This window comes from Oncorhynchus kisutch, linkage group LG4 (assembly GCF_002021735.2).
Source record: "Oncorhynchus kisutch isolate 150728-3 linkage group LG4, Okis_V2, whole genome shotgun sequence".
NCBI classification, from domain to species: Eukaryota; Metazoa; Chordata; class Actinopteri; order Salmoniformes; family Salmonidae; genus Oncorhynchus; species Oncorhynchus kisutch.
The window spans coordinates 71,116,997-71,132,570 of record NC_034177.2 but is presented as its reverse complement, the minus strand read 5'-3'; the positions used below and the strand labels follow the sequence as shown (position 1 = coordinate 71,132,570).

Below are 15,574 nucleotides of genomic sequence, written 5' to 3'. Positions count from 1 at the left end.
GCAGAGAGAGGGAGAGAAACCACAGATCCCCCTCCCCCACATCCACACTTACACTGAGTATCAGAACCATAATGCTCATTAATCACACAAATACTCAGTGTAGCTGTAGGACGCACACGAAGGCATGTGCACACGCACACACAAACACACACTTACACTGAGTATCAGAACCACAATGCTCATTAATCACACAAATACTCAGTGTAGCTGTAGGACGCACACGAAGGCATGTGCACACGCACACACAAACACACACTTACACTGAGGCGCAGCACCACGGTACCCACAGGGCTGTTCTCTGGAACATTGACCACGTAGGTCTTCTGGGAAAACTCTGGGCTGTTGTCATCGATGTCTGTCACCTGGACAGAGAGGGTGAAGGTGGTCCTGCGGGGGTCCACCGCTCCGTCTGAGGCCTCCACTATGAGGTCATACTGACTCCTGACCTCTCGGTCCAGAGGCACCACGGTGGATATGCTGCCATTCTCAGTGATGGTGAAAAGACCTGGGTGGTTGACTATCTTGTAGCGCACCAGACCATTAGCCCCTGCATCTGGATCTGTGGCCTGCAGTGGAGGAGGAAAACATAGTAGATTCAATTTGTGGAGTGAGGAAGAGAAACAGGCAAATAATGGAAATACTTAAGCAGTAAGGTACAAGGGGTTGTGCTCTATCATGAATACATATAGTCACAGTTAAAAATGCACAGACCTCAAAATTTGTACTGTACATCTAAAAATTACTTAACTGACATGGTTCTCATTCAAACCCAGTGTTCATTTCAATCTCATTTTCTCTTCACATTGAGATTAGTGTCTCTGTCACAGACTCATGACTAATCATCAGCAAGTTCAAAAGGCCAGAAGCCTCTTCCGTAAAAGTCTGATTTTCAACAAAGGGAATTCCTTGAATGCTAAATCACGTTCCAGAAATGTACACTTCATTCTTTATTCAGCAAAAAAGAAGGAAAGGTTGAAAAACCCCGGAACAGGGTACATTTTGAGGATCCTTCAGGGTAGACAGAAAGTTAGTTGATTAACAAATTCTAAATCCCTCATGAGTATGCCAGCGTGTGTCAGTGTGTGCTATCTTGTGTGTGTGTGTGTGTGTGTGAACCTGACTGCATGATTTTTGTGTGTAAAGAGCAGGCACTAATTCCTTTCTGTTGTAATCATGGTAACAAGGAAAGAGAGAGAGGGAGTGAGAGAAATAAAGAGCGAGAGAAGTGGGGAAGGCTTTGAAATCTGACCCTGCTCCTGACTGAGTTCTTGATCTCGGCTATGAAAGGACAGAGTAGCACAGAGAGTAAAAAAGGGAAAATTAAAAAGGGAGAGGGCATAGATGGAATAAGGGTGCTTTACCCTAATTTTGTATTACACAGAAAGCCAGATAGATGCTCAAAGCCAAGGCTAAAGATTGAGCCCTGACGTTAAGCCTTTAGAAAACAGAAGAACAACATGTCAATTGAAATGTGCAAACATTACTGTGCAATGAGTTGACATCATTATGAACCTCACGGCTCACAGGCTTAATTCCTTTAATACATACTAAATGTATCAATTAATAATTAGGAATATTTTAACAGCCTGCCATGGACTAGAAACACACACACAAGCTCACTTTAGCACCACAGGGTTGATTACCGGCAGTTTTTTATGAACTGTTACGACTCGGCTAGTGTGGAAACTTCACTTTTGTGTATGCTAGGTGAGTGTGGATAAGTATAGAATCTACACTATGTGGATGCATAAATACCTTTTGGCTAATACCTGATACAAAAAGGTAGGCCTACATACAGTATGCATGCTTGTGAATGACAAAGAAACTAACAATGTAATTATCGTCACATCATTACGTTATCAAATCATATCCAATTTTATTTGTCACATACACATGGTTAGCAGATGTTAATGTGAGTGTAGCGAAATGCTTGTGCTTCTAGTTCCGATTTGATTTTGAACTGTCTGGGACATTGGAAAATCAGAACAGGTATGATGGTATGAAGGTATGAAAGAAATGTTGAATACTCGTTTCTGATTGGCTTTCTGATTGGCTTGAAGGGCATTCTAGTGTGTGCACTATTTCTCAGTAATGCACGGCAATAACAACAGTTATGAAGTGGTTCCAACAAAAACATACCAGTCGTTAGTCCAATTTGCCTGGTTGCTAGTCAAACACTTTGGTTGCTAATTCTACTCATTTCTAATTGGCTCGAAGGGCATTCTAGAGTGTGCATAATTTCTCAGAGGGCGCCATATAATTCAGATTGTTTAAGTATCTTAATGCTAACCCTAAGGCGTGTAAGGCAGGGGTCTTCAAACAGGGATGTGCGAAAATATCTCTAAAAATAAAAGTGGATTACAGTTTGTAACCAGCTAAACTAGCAGAAATGTGTTTAGAGTTACCTTTATAGCAGATAGGCTACGTTAGAGTTTACACTTCTTCTTCAGTTATAACTGTGGGATGGTCATCTACCAAATCTATGCATTTTTATATCTTGATTCCTTCCTTTCCATTACCATTCACCTGGTGATAATACAAGACATGAAAACATGCTGTTTCGGGAGTCTTCCAGTCACTGCACTAATGCTAGTTAGCAATGGCTCATGAAACTACCTTCAAATTTCACAACTACATAAATTGTATCCATGAGTTCATCTGACAAAGGGCTTAATTGTCAAAATCCCACGCCATCCCTTAAATATACTTAAATAATACAGTATGCAGTGCAACACCCATGCATAAGTGTCATCTGCCATCAGCTTAAGGGTCAAGTACTGCACTTCAATGCCATTTTATGGTGGATAGAGTTGAGTGATGTTTACAGAACTACATAAAAAGGGACTGCCATTCATAGTATTGAGATATGAGTCATATGTGAAGACTAGACTTCAAGTTGAGAAGTACTGCCGATTTTCATTATTCAACTCTAACCAGTATTGCAGGATCCATTTTCTTCCTGGTAAATGACTGATTTTCATTGATTGTAAGTAGAGTCCTCTCACTTGGTGTCCCGGGACTGAGTCAGTCCCTGATTACAGCAGATGGATAACAACCAGCAGAGTTGTGGAACTCAATGGCTGGACTTCAATACCACATGGAGAAGTTTTATTAGTATTACAAATGCACCAATGAATGTGTTTTGTATTCTGTTGATACATGTACTCTATCAATCTCTGTGCCATAATGTGGTCTATGGGAGTAACTCAAAATACATTTAAATCAATAAGAGAGATGTGGGAACTTCAAAGTGAGAGACAAGTCTTGGTGTTCTTGGGTTGGTGAATGTGTGTCATCAGGATGAAACAAACATAGTAACTCAAATTGAGGAGCTTCAGTTTCCATAAAGGATGTTGGAATTACCCTTATCTCCTTTCCAACATTAACAAATGTGTGAATTGTCATCACAATTCAGTATGGGTATGAACTACCTATCATATCCCTCAGCAGAACAGTAATCATTCAATAGATTAAATGAATGAAGAAAACAATTATGGAAGTTTGTATTTCTTCTTGGTCTGGATGCAACATGGTCTTGACTAGACAAATTGTATATTTATTTTTGAGCATTTGTTGTTACCGTTTCTCGGAATGGACACTAACCCCGTGATCCAAACACAACTAAACGTGCAACAAGCTGGACAAGTAAGAGTTTCCACTTGATTGCAGTCCAGCAGGGCCCTCACAAGAGGCCACATTAACAAAGTTAGCTGGGCCATCCATCCATCAGTGTACTTTGGGTAATTAACAATCCATGTATTCCATTTTAAGTAATCAAATGAAGAGGTAACAATGGATCATTGACCGCTTGTTTTAATTGCTAGATTTATACTCAGATAAAGGGACAAACTATAGATATAGCAATAATCACTTCTCTATATAATCACTTCATTGTCTTCTCTATTGTACTTTAAATACACTTCATGAAATATTTTCTTTAGCTTTTTCCAGACATTTTTTGTATAAATGTTTATTAAATGATAAGCATATGATACATTTGTAAATAAAGCATCCAAACCACTCTTACAATTAATGGGAAATTCTGGCACTGTTGAACCTCATTTTCATAATCTCCAGTACCATACCAGTGTCTACATGTGTTAAAAAGCCATGCAACATTCTGATATACACCACCACTGGTAGCAACCTGTATTAGAGCTAATGTTTGCTTTGCCCTAGCTAGTGCATTTAGCTAAAGGGCCTTTAACTAGCCAGCTAGCTAGTTAGCGATTAGCTTTAGGCACATGCCAGCTTCCTTAGACTAACTAACTCGCGTTTTGCAAAGAGTAAGATACACAAACTAATATTATGATAAATGAAACTTGGAATAATTTTTTGAAGAAATGTGGAAAACAGTATCGTTGTTGCTTTGGAAGAATCTGTCGAGTGAATTCTGAGAGAAACAGGCACAGCCTGGAAGAACTGTCTGTGTGTTGCCCGCCCATTGAGTGACAGGGGGCGGGGCTTTAGCCTGTCTTGTTTAAACAATGTAGAGAAGAGCTTTGCGGAGAAATACTGTTATGCATTGACTTTTTTCTATTATTTTTTGGGGGTGGATCGGTCGCCCGTTGCTCCCAAAATAAAACTCCAAGTCGCTCAGCAAAATATTTGGTCGCACTTTAGAGCCCTGGCTGGAGATTGAAAAGTGGGGGAATTGCCCATTATCTCTTCATGTGCTACCACTATCGGAGCACAGCTCAAACCAAAGTTCTGACATTACTAGGGCAAAGTAATAATTTTGATCTCAATTAAAAAATATATTTGGATCTTTCATCAAGCCATTGTATTCTAGTCAATTAGAACATGTCCCTAAGTTCACCTAATCAAGGCAAGACAAGGAGGTAACAAAACAAACACTGCGCTGTGGTCCTTGAATCGCGCCACCACGCACGCTCACACAAAAACTCTGGAAGAATTATTCTCTGATTATTTCCCAGTCCAATTAATCTAAAACAGTAATTAGAAAAACCCTTGCTGAACTGAACCAGTCAAAAGGGACATCACTTTGGGTGAAAGATCAGCCAATCGAGACCGGCCGTGTTGAAGTTATGCCACATGCGTTGCTGTGGACACCGGTGGGACTTTTGGAGTAGCTGGGGTTGGTGAAGATACAAAAATACCTGCTCAGAAAAGCCGCGCCAGGCAGGAATGTGGAAAGAAAGGAAATAACAGGAAATGGCAGGTGAATGTTATTTTTTAAATGTTGTATTCATGCTCAAGGTGAACTCTAACAAGATACTACTTACTACACTGTGTGCATCTTTAACCCATTACATATGCTTACCGTGACTTGACCCACAAACACGTTGGCCTTCTCCTCCTGGACAGTGAGGTTCCTGGGCAGGGTCAGGTCAAACTTAGGGTCGTTATCATTTACATCAGTCACCACTATGTTCACTGTGGTGGTGGAGGTCTGGAAACAAAGACAGAGAGAAAAAAAAACAGTTGATCGTGTGTGTATATGCGCACGAACCTGCATGCATGTGTCTGTGTACGCGCACAAGCAGACAGACATACTTATTTGCGGTAGATTGGAAAGCTTTGAAAGGAATCAAAACTAAATTCTAAAACTTAAAGACATTCTGTATGATGATACAGTGTAAATAATTCAATGACATTTTGCAAAACAAAAGCCAAAGCAGCAGGGAATCAAATATTTTCAAAAGAATTGGGAAAATAATTTATCTGAAGCAGACTTACAGAACAACACCTGTGATGACTAGGCAAATACAAATATACTCTACTAATGAATACATAATTTAATGAAGTCAATGCTGAGACACTACATCAAATAGTTACTGAAACTAACTCACACAAACTTCATCTTCACGGAGAATGCAGAGAATACAATATTACTAATGCAACAAAGGCTGTTAGCATTCCTACAGTATCTTTGTGGATATACTGTACAGTGTGCAATTATTATCACATAATATTAACTGTTTGAGGACATGGCTGTAGGACATGGCAGTCCCTTCAATAGAGGAGGAGGATCCTCTGTATCCCAATGCTGCTAATAATATATGATATGGGAAGTCACAGTGTACCAATATAGTGCTGTTAACCTTCAAACAATGACACCAGTATACAACCCTCCAAGGCCCTCGTATAAATCACCGGGAAAGATAGCTGAATATGCACAACATATAATCCCATGCTGTGCTTACACAATGGCGCAAAATGGCCTCCTTGGGGAGGAAAGGAAAGGATACAATGTAAAACAAATAATTCCCGGGAGGTAGGCATCCTCCTCGCCTCATAAAGCATTTCAGATATAGGGGAGGAGAGAAGTGACCTGGTTAATGTCAACTTAATTTCTACATAGTGTACAGGGAACATCTTTGATATTGTTTCCTCTTTTTACACCCATAATCACCTTTTTTCTCAAAGATTGTCCAAATACAGCTACAGCACCCCCCTGTACAATATCAGATGCCAGTCCATTTCTCTCTGTGAGAGGTCAAAGCTTTACAACATCATAACATGTCATCTGTCTCTGTGAGAGGTCGAAGCTTTACAACATCATAACATGTCATCTCTCTGTGAGAGGTTGAAGCTTTACAACATCATAACATGTCATCTCTCTGTGAGAGGTTGAAGCTTTACAACATCATAGCATGTCATCTGTCTCTGTGAGAGGTTGAAGCTTTACAACATCATAGCATGTCATCTCTCTGTGAGAGGTCGAGGCTTTACAACATCATAGCATGTCATCTCTCTGTGAGAGGTCGAGGCTTTACAACATCATAACATGTCATCTCTCTGTGAGAGGTCGAGGCTTTACAACATCATAACATGTAATCTCTCTGTGAGAGGTCGAGGCTTTACAACATCATAACATGTCATCTCTCTGTGAGAGGTCGAAGCTTTACAACATCATAACATGTCATCTCTCTGTGAGAGGTCGAGGCTTTACAACATCATAACATGTCATCTCTCTGTGAGAGGTCGAAGCTTTACAACATCATAACATGTCATCTCTCTGTGAGAGGTCGAAGCTTTACAACATCATAACATGTCATCTGTCTCTGAGAGCTCGAAGCTTTATAACATGTCATCTCTCTCAGAGAGGTCGACGCTTTATAACATAACATGTCATCTGTCTCTGTGAGAGCTTGAAGCTTTACAACATAACATGTCATCTCTCTCAGAGAGGTCGAAGCTTTATAACATCAGTACATGTCATCTCTCTTTAGAGAGGTTGCATTTCAAGAAAAAAAAAGAGAACAGAGAAGAAAATAATAGCTACAGTGGCAAGAAAAAGTATGTCAACCCTTTGGAATTACCTGGATTTCTGCATAAATTGGTCATCAAATTTGATCTGATCTTCATCTAAGTCACAACAACAGACAAACAATAGTGTGCTTAAACTAATAACATACAAATTATTGTATTTTTCTTGTCTATATTGAATATATAATTTAAACAGCCTAATGACTTCTCCAAAAGCTAATTGAAGTCAGGAGTCAGCTAACCTGGAGTCCAATCAATGAGACGAGATTGGAGATGTTGGTTATAACTGCCTTGCCCTATAAAAAAATAAAATAAATTGAGTTTGCTATTCACAAGAAGCATTGCCTAATGTGAACCATGCCTCGATCAAAAGAGATCTCAGAAGACCTAAGATTAAGAATAAAGCTGGAAAGGGTTACAAAAGTGTCTCTAAAAGCCGTGATGTTCATCAGTCCATGGTGTTAGGATCTGAGAATATGAAAATATACTTATTCATGTCACTGATGGAGTGCTAAGGTTTAGAGGGCCTACACCAGAATATAAAGGGTTATAGGAGGAAGGTATATAGTGTGTGCAACTAAGCTTGGAATGTGTTGAGTGCAGGGAAGTGATTACATGTGGCCGGCATTGATAAGGGGAGAGAGCCATGGATTAGTGATGAAGGGGGGTTGAGGTCAGGTTAACTTAAGGGAGAAATATAAGTTCATGGCCATGGTATCACTAGTGTCCTGCCTAGCAATAAAGAATGATGTTTGTACAGATGGGTAGGAGGAGACTCAGCCTAGGAGAAAGGGTTAAATATCAGTGATTGTGTGAAATGTCTGAATTACAGCTGTATCAACCCTTTTGGAAGAATTAAACTTGGTTTAGCTTCACTGAAAATAAGAACCTAACAATGGTAAGACAAATTGTCTATGAATGGAGAAAGTTCAGCACTGTCGCTACTCTCCCTATTAGTGGCCGTCCTGCAAAGATGACTGCAAGAGCATAGCACACAATGCTCAATCAGGTTAAGAAGAATCCTAAAGTGTTAGCTAAAGACTTACAGAAATCTCTGGAACATACTAACATCTCTGTTGACGAGTCTACGATATCTAAAACACTAAACAAGAATGGTGTTCATGGGAGGACACCACAGAAGCAGGCCACTGCTGTCCCCCCCAAAATATTGCTGCATGTCTGAAGATTGCAAAAGTGCACCTGGATGTTCCACAGCGCTACTAGCAAAATATTCTGTGAACAGATTAAACTACAGTTGAGTTGTTTGGAAGGAGCACACAACACTATGTGTGGAGAAAAAAGGCACTGCGCACCTACAGTGGGGCAAAAAAGTATTTAGTCAGCCACCAATTGTGCAAGTTCTCCCACTTAAAAAGATGAGAGGCCTGTCATTTTCATCATAGGTACACTTCAACTATGACAGACAAAATGAGGGAAAAAAATCCATAAAATCACATTGTAGGATTTTTTATGAATTTATTTGCAAATTATGGTGGAAAATAAGTATTTGGTCACCTACAAACAAGCAAGATTTCTGGCTCTCACAGACCTGTAACTTCTTCTTTAAGAGGCTCCTCTGTCCTCCACTCAATACCTGTATTAATGGCACCTGTTTGAACTTGTTATCAGTATAAAAGACACCTGTCCACAACCTCAAACAGTCACACTCCAAACTCCACTATGGCCAAGACCAAAGAGCTGTCAAAGGACACCAGAAACAAAATTGTAGACCTGTACCAGGCTGGGAAGACTGAATCTGCAATAGGTAAGCAGCTTGGTTTGAAGAAATCAACTGTGGGAGCAATTATTAGGAAATGGAAGACATACAAGACCACTGATAATCTCCCTCGATCTGGGGCTCCACGCAAGATCTCACCCTGTGGGGTCAAAATGATCACATGAACGGTGAGCAAAAATCCCAGAACCACACGGGGGGACCTAGTGAATGACCTGCAGAGAGCTGGGACCAAAGTAACAAAGCCTACCATCAGTAACACACTACGCCGCCAGGGACTCAAATCCTGCAGTGCCAGACGTGTCCCCCTGCTTAAGCCAGTACATGTCCAGGCCCGTCTGAAGTTTGCTAGAGAGCATTTGGATGATTCAGAAGAAGATTGGGAGAATGTCATATGGTCAGATGAAACCAAAATATAACTTTTTGGTAAAAACTCAACTCGTCGTGTTTGGAAGACAAAGAATGCTGAGTTGCATCCAAAGAACACCATACCTACTGTGAGGCATGGGGGTGGAAACATCATGCTTTGGGGCTGTTTTTCTGCAAAGGTACAAGGACGACTGATCCGTGTAAAGGAAAGAATGAATGGGGCCAAAACCTCATCCCAACTGTAAAGTATGGTGGAGGGAGCATGATGGTTTGGGGTTGCTTTGCTATCATCGATGGAAAAATTAATTCCCAAGTTTATCAATATATTTTGCAGGAGAATGTCAGGCTGTGTGTCCGCCAATTGAAGTTCACGACCCAAAACACAGAAGTAAATCATAAACAAAATACGCCTTCTGGAGGGGCCCAGTCAGAATCCTGACCTCAACCTAATTGAGATGCTGTGGCATGACCTCAGGAGAGCAGTGTTTGTCTATTGTTGTGACCTAGATGAAGATCAGATCAAAGTTATGATAAATTTATGCAGAAATCCAGGTATTTCCAAAGGGTTCACATACTTTCTCTTGACACTGTACATCCAATATAGGCCCCCCTCTCTTCTTTCACATTTCATGATAGCGCAGACACTAACTGTTCTATGATGGACCTCACATCTCCCAGCTCCTGAAGGCTAATTAGGCGTGGGTCTTGCGTGGGCGGGCGTTATCAAAGCCCAGCATCTCCTTGCTCCAGTTCTTTATGGCTGGATATGGCCATCAGTCGTATGCTGATTAATGAGCTCCTTTTATTTATTTATTAGAAGAAATACATGTCTGTGATCTCCCCTCTCTGTCAACACAGTCCTTAAGACATGGCGAGGGTGCCAACGGTACGGCCTTTAAAGTGTCAACCCGGTTGGAACTTGTGTGTGTGGGTGTGGTGAGGTTTGATGAGCTGTGTAGGCTGCCACAGTCACCTCATCTGAGTTTTTTCTTTTTTATTATTATTTTATTTAACCTTTATTTAACTAGGCAAATTCTTATTTACAATGTCGGCCTACCATAAGGCAAAAGACCTCCTGCAGGGACAGGGGCTGGGATTTACAAAACAAATTATATATATATATATATATATATACACACAAACAGTGGGGCAAAAAAGTATTTAGTCAGCCACCAATTGTGCAAGTTCTCCCACTTAAACAGATGAGAGAGGCCTGTAATTGTCATCATAGGTACACTTCAACTATGACAGACAAAATGAGAAAAAAAATTCCAGAAAATCACATTGTAGGATTTTTAATGAATTTACTTGCAAATTATGGTGGAAAATAAGTAATTTAGAGTGCAGTGTTGTGTCCTATAAGGAGCGTTGGTGGCAAATCTGATGGTCGAATGGTAAAGAACATCTAGCCGCTCGAGAGCACTCTTACCTGCCGATCTATAAATTATGTCTCTGTAATCTAGCATTGGTAGGATGGTCATCAGAATCAGGGTTAGTTTGGCAGCTGGGGTGAAAGAGGAAACCAAGTGTATATATAACTTTAGTCTGCAGCTTTGATATGTGGTGAGAGAAGGACAGTGTACCATCTAGCCATACTCCCAAGTACTTGTAGGTAGTAATCACACCTGTGGGCATTCTTCTTACCAAACTACATGACCTTTGTTTTGGAGCTGTTCAGAATAAGGTTAAGGGTAGAGAAAGCTTGTTGGACACTAAGAAAGCTTTGTTGTAGAGCGTTTAACACAAAATCAGCTGAGTATAAGACTGTATCATCTGCATATAAATGGATAAGAGAGTGTCCTACTGCCTGAGCTATGTTGCTGATGTAAATTGAGAAAAGCGTGGGGCCTAGGATCGAGCCTTGGGCTACACCCTTGGTGATAGGCAGTGGCTTAGACAGCAGATGTTCTGACTTTATACACTGCACTCTGAGAGAGGTAGTTAGCAAACCAGGCCAAAGACCCCTCAGAGACACTGTTAAGGGAATTTTTACCTATAATGACTAATTATGTATACATTTCAATCAGGCCTGACGAGTCAGAATACTAATATGTTACTGTATATGTACTAATCAGAATACTATTATGTTACTGTATATGTACTAATCAGAATACTATTATGTTACTGTACATGTATGAATTTTCTTTCTTGATCCCAGTACTGAATATAATGTGGTGAATGTGGTCAAGAGTTTAGAACAATGACGGTCTGTTCCTTGGTACAAATGAATGAACTATATCTCCAGACTGACTAGAATGCTTATCTACACTGGCTGACCTTGGCTCTAGGTGAGGAGGGAAGGCTTGAGAGTTATAGAGCCTTTCTACCAGTGTCAAGAAGAGAGAGAACATTTAGAAAACGCTGACGTTATTTTCAGTTTATAACCTGTGGTAAAATGTGTATGTTCTCAGTACTTTTGAGAATAAACTCTGCTTTCTGATTTTAAGACTGGGCTCTGTCTATCATTATAGAACAAGGGAATTACAAATCCTTATGAATTGACAGAGTGTTTAATTTTAATTGGGTATTAAAACATAGAGCGATTTAATTCCTTTAACAGACACCAATACTCCTTAGCCAGCCAACACAAATGGAATAGTCTACCGTATCAAAAGCCTTGGCCAAGTCAATAAAAATAGCAGCACAACATTGCTGAGAATCAAGGGCAATCGTGACATAATTGAAGACCTTTAAGGTTGTAGTGACACATCCATAACCTGAGCGGAAACCAGATTGCATACCAGAGAGAATACTATAGACCTCAAGAAAACCAGTCAGTTGATTATTGACATGTTTTTCCAACACTTTTGATAAACAGGGCACAATAGTATAGGCATATAAGTAGGGTTGCAAAGGGTTGGAAACTTTCTGGTAAATTTCCAGAATTTTTCCAGAATTTTTCTATGGGAAGTTAATCCCTGGAATTTGGGGAATTTTGCTTAAATTCATAAAAAAGTTAGCTTATAACAGTGAACATTTTTTGTGGGATACACATACTGTAAGGCAATTATAAGTCTTGTGGCATATTTTGGTTGAACTATCTCCAATTCAATGGAATTGCAACCCTCTGTATGCACAGTGCATTCTTCCATCACATGTACAGCGCACCCTTCCATCACATGTACAGCTGATTCTCAAGATCTTGCACACTAATGAGATGCTATTGAGCCCACACTACTACACTGTCTGAGCCAAGATCTACATGCTTTCTGGTAAGTTTTGATTACAATACTGGGTGGGATGAATATATTTTATACGACATACATGATTCTTTATTAACTAGTAAATAGTAGCCTACAGCAAAGTGTGTTTAAATAATTTCTAACTTGTTAACAATTCCTACTAGTTTTTTGCTACCATGTGAGTTTTAACTTGCTTAAGGCTGCGGAGTGTTAATTCACCTGTTTCCATACATGTTTCATTTTAAAACATTTATCTTACAAAGGAGTTGTTTAATATAACTGCTTAACTATTTATCTGTACATGGAATTGTATTTGTTTTTTTCCCACCAATCTTTACAGGAAAATGCCACGGGCACTATCTGATGTGTGGAGACATTTTACTGCAGCTAATGTAGAAGTAAAAGCTGTGTACATTTGCAAATACTGTGCCAAATCATATGTGAAGAATGCAACAAAGATGGAGAATCATCTGGTCAAGTGCATAAAGTTCCCTCAGTGCTCACAACAAGCAACCTCTGACAAAAGTTCCTCTACTTCTATTTGAGGTGAAAGTTATGAATCAGACACCTTATCGATAGCAACAGCTCATATTCCTCCTGGAATCAGACGTTTTTTTTACTCAATGGCGGAACGTAGTCAGAGAAATGCTGATGAATGACTTGATCGAGCTGTGTATGCAACTGGTTCACCTCTGATGCTCACAGGCAATGTGTATTGGAAGAGATTTCTGAATGTTCTTCGCCCAGCATACACCCCTCCAACCAGACATGCTTTATCAACTAATTTGCTGGATGCAGAGTTCAAGTGAAGGTCAAGCAAATCATAGAGAAATCAGACTGTATTGCAATCACCTCTGATCACCTCTGTCGAATGTTCGTGGGCAAGGAATAATTAACGTCATTAGCATCATCTCCACCTCTCAACCAGTATTCTACAAGAGCACAGACACAAGGGACAACAGACACACCGGTCTCTACGTTGCAGATGAGCTGAAGGCAGTAATCAACGACCCTGGACCACAAAAGGTATTTGCACTGGTGACAGACAATGCTGCAAACAGGAAGGCTGCTTGGTTTAAAGTGGAGGAGTCCTACTATCACATCACACCCATTGGCTGTGCTGCTCATGCATTGAATCTGCGCCTCAAGGACATCATGGCACTGAAAACAATGGATACAGTCTACAAGAGATCCAAGGAAATGGTTAGGTATGTGAAGGTTCATCAAGTTATAGCAGCAATCTACCTCACCAAGCAAAGTGAGAAGAATAAGGGCACCACATTGAAGCTACCCAGCAACACCCGTTGGGGTGGTGTTGTCATCATGTCTGACAGTCTCCTGGAGGGGAAAGAGTCTCTCTAAGAAATGGCCATATCACAGTCTGCCGATATGGATAACCCCATCAAGAGGATCCTCCTGGATGATGTATTTTGGGAGAGAGTGGTAAGCAGCCTGAAACTCCTGAAACCTATAGCAGTAGCCATTGCATGGATTGAGGGAGACAATGCCATCCTGTCTGATGTTCAGACTCTGCTTGCAGATGTCAGAGAATCTGTACTGCCCTGCCCACTTCACTGTTGCTCCAAGCAGAGGAATCTGCAGTTCAGAAATACATGAAGACTTCTGCCTGAAGCCCATACATGCCGCAGCGTACACATTGGACCCCAAGTATGCTGGCAAGAGCATCCTATCTGGTGCAGAGATCAACAAGGCCTATGGTATCATCACTACCGTGTCTTGCCATCTTGGGCTGGATGAGGGCAAGGTTCTTGGCAGTCTGGCGAAGGACACTTCCAAGCAAAGGCTTTGGGATGGAGATGTAATATGGCAGTCGTGACAACATACCTCATCAGCCACCTGGTGGAAGGGACTTTGTGGATATGAGGCTCTTTACCCTGTTGCCTCCATCATCCTCCAAATCTCACCAACATCAGCCACCTCAGAGCGCAACTGGTCCTTGTTTGGGAACACACACACCAAAGCACGCAACAGGCTGACCTATACAAGGGTTGAAAGATTTGTGGCCATCTTGGCAAATTTGAGGCTTTTTGTGCCTGACAACAAGCCATCCTCAACAAGGTTGGGAAGTGACAGTGAAGATGAGGCCTCAGAGTCTGATGTTCAAGAGAGGGACATTGAAAAGGTCCAGGGAGAAGACAAGGAAGCCTGAGAGGAAGACAACCAAAGCTTTAGTTTCTAGACTATAATTTTACAGATGTATGTTGAAAACCTTTTTGGGAGATGCGATGGATCATTGGGGATCATTCAATATTCCCTTTCTTTTGTTTTATTAATTTGCATATATTTCCGTTAATTCCCATAAATTCCTGTTTAATTCCCATATATTCCCACGGAAAATGTCCACCTTTGAATATTCCCCAAAATGTGCAACCCTACCTATAACAGTTAGGATCAGCTTGATCTCCCCCTTTAAATAAAGGACGAACCGTGGCTCAAAATGCCTTCCAAGCAATGGAAACCTCACCAGTAAGGAGAGACAGGTTAAAACAGTTCGAGATAGGCTTCGCGATGATAGGGGCAGCAACTTTAAAGAAGAAAGGGTCTAAACCATCTGACTCAGATGTTTTTTGGGGGTCAAGTTTCAGGAGCTCCTTTAGTACCTCGGACTCAGTGACTGCCTGCAGGGAGAAACTTTGTATCCGAGCAGGGAGAAAAGAGGGAGAAGCGTCAGGGCTAGTTGCATTAGAAAGGGTGGGAGATGAGGAAATGTTGGACAGGCAAGGAGTTATGGCTGAGTCAATTAGGAATCCTGACTTAATGAAGTGGTGATTATAGAGCTCAGTCATGTGCTCCTTGTCAGTAACAACCACATCATCAACATTAAGGGACATGGGCAGCTGTGAGGAGGAGGGTTTATTCTCCAGGTCTTTAACCGTTTTCCAGAATGTCTTGGAGTTAGACCCAGAGAGATAACTGCTCCTTAAAGTCACTAACTTTGGCCTTCCGGGTAGCCTGAGTGCACTTATTTCTCATTTGCCTGAACGAGAGCCAGTCAGCCTGAGTATGTGTGTGCCGAGCCTTTCGCAAAATGCAA

General features: G+C 40.9%; 1 protein-coding gene across 4 annotated transcripts in view; it reads right to left on the bottom strand.

Annotated features, from left to right (window-relative positions):
• The window catches only part of LOC109889942 (protocadherin-15-like), a 266,187-nt gene that overhangs the window by 102,576 nt on the left and 148,037 nt on the right, over positions 1–15,574 (bottom strand). For all 4 annotated transcript variants that reach the window (XM_031823570.1, XM_031823571.1, XM_031823569.1 and 1 more), the window contains exons 19-20: positions 5,285–5,413; positions 261–566 (exon numbers count right to left, since the gene is read on the bottom strand). In XM_031823570.1, the coding sequence (XP_031679430.1) occupies positions 261–566; positions 5,285–5,413 (435 nt within the window). The remainder of the gene's footprint in view (positions 1–260; positions 567–5,284; positions 5,414–15,574) is intronic.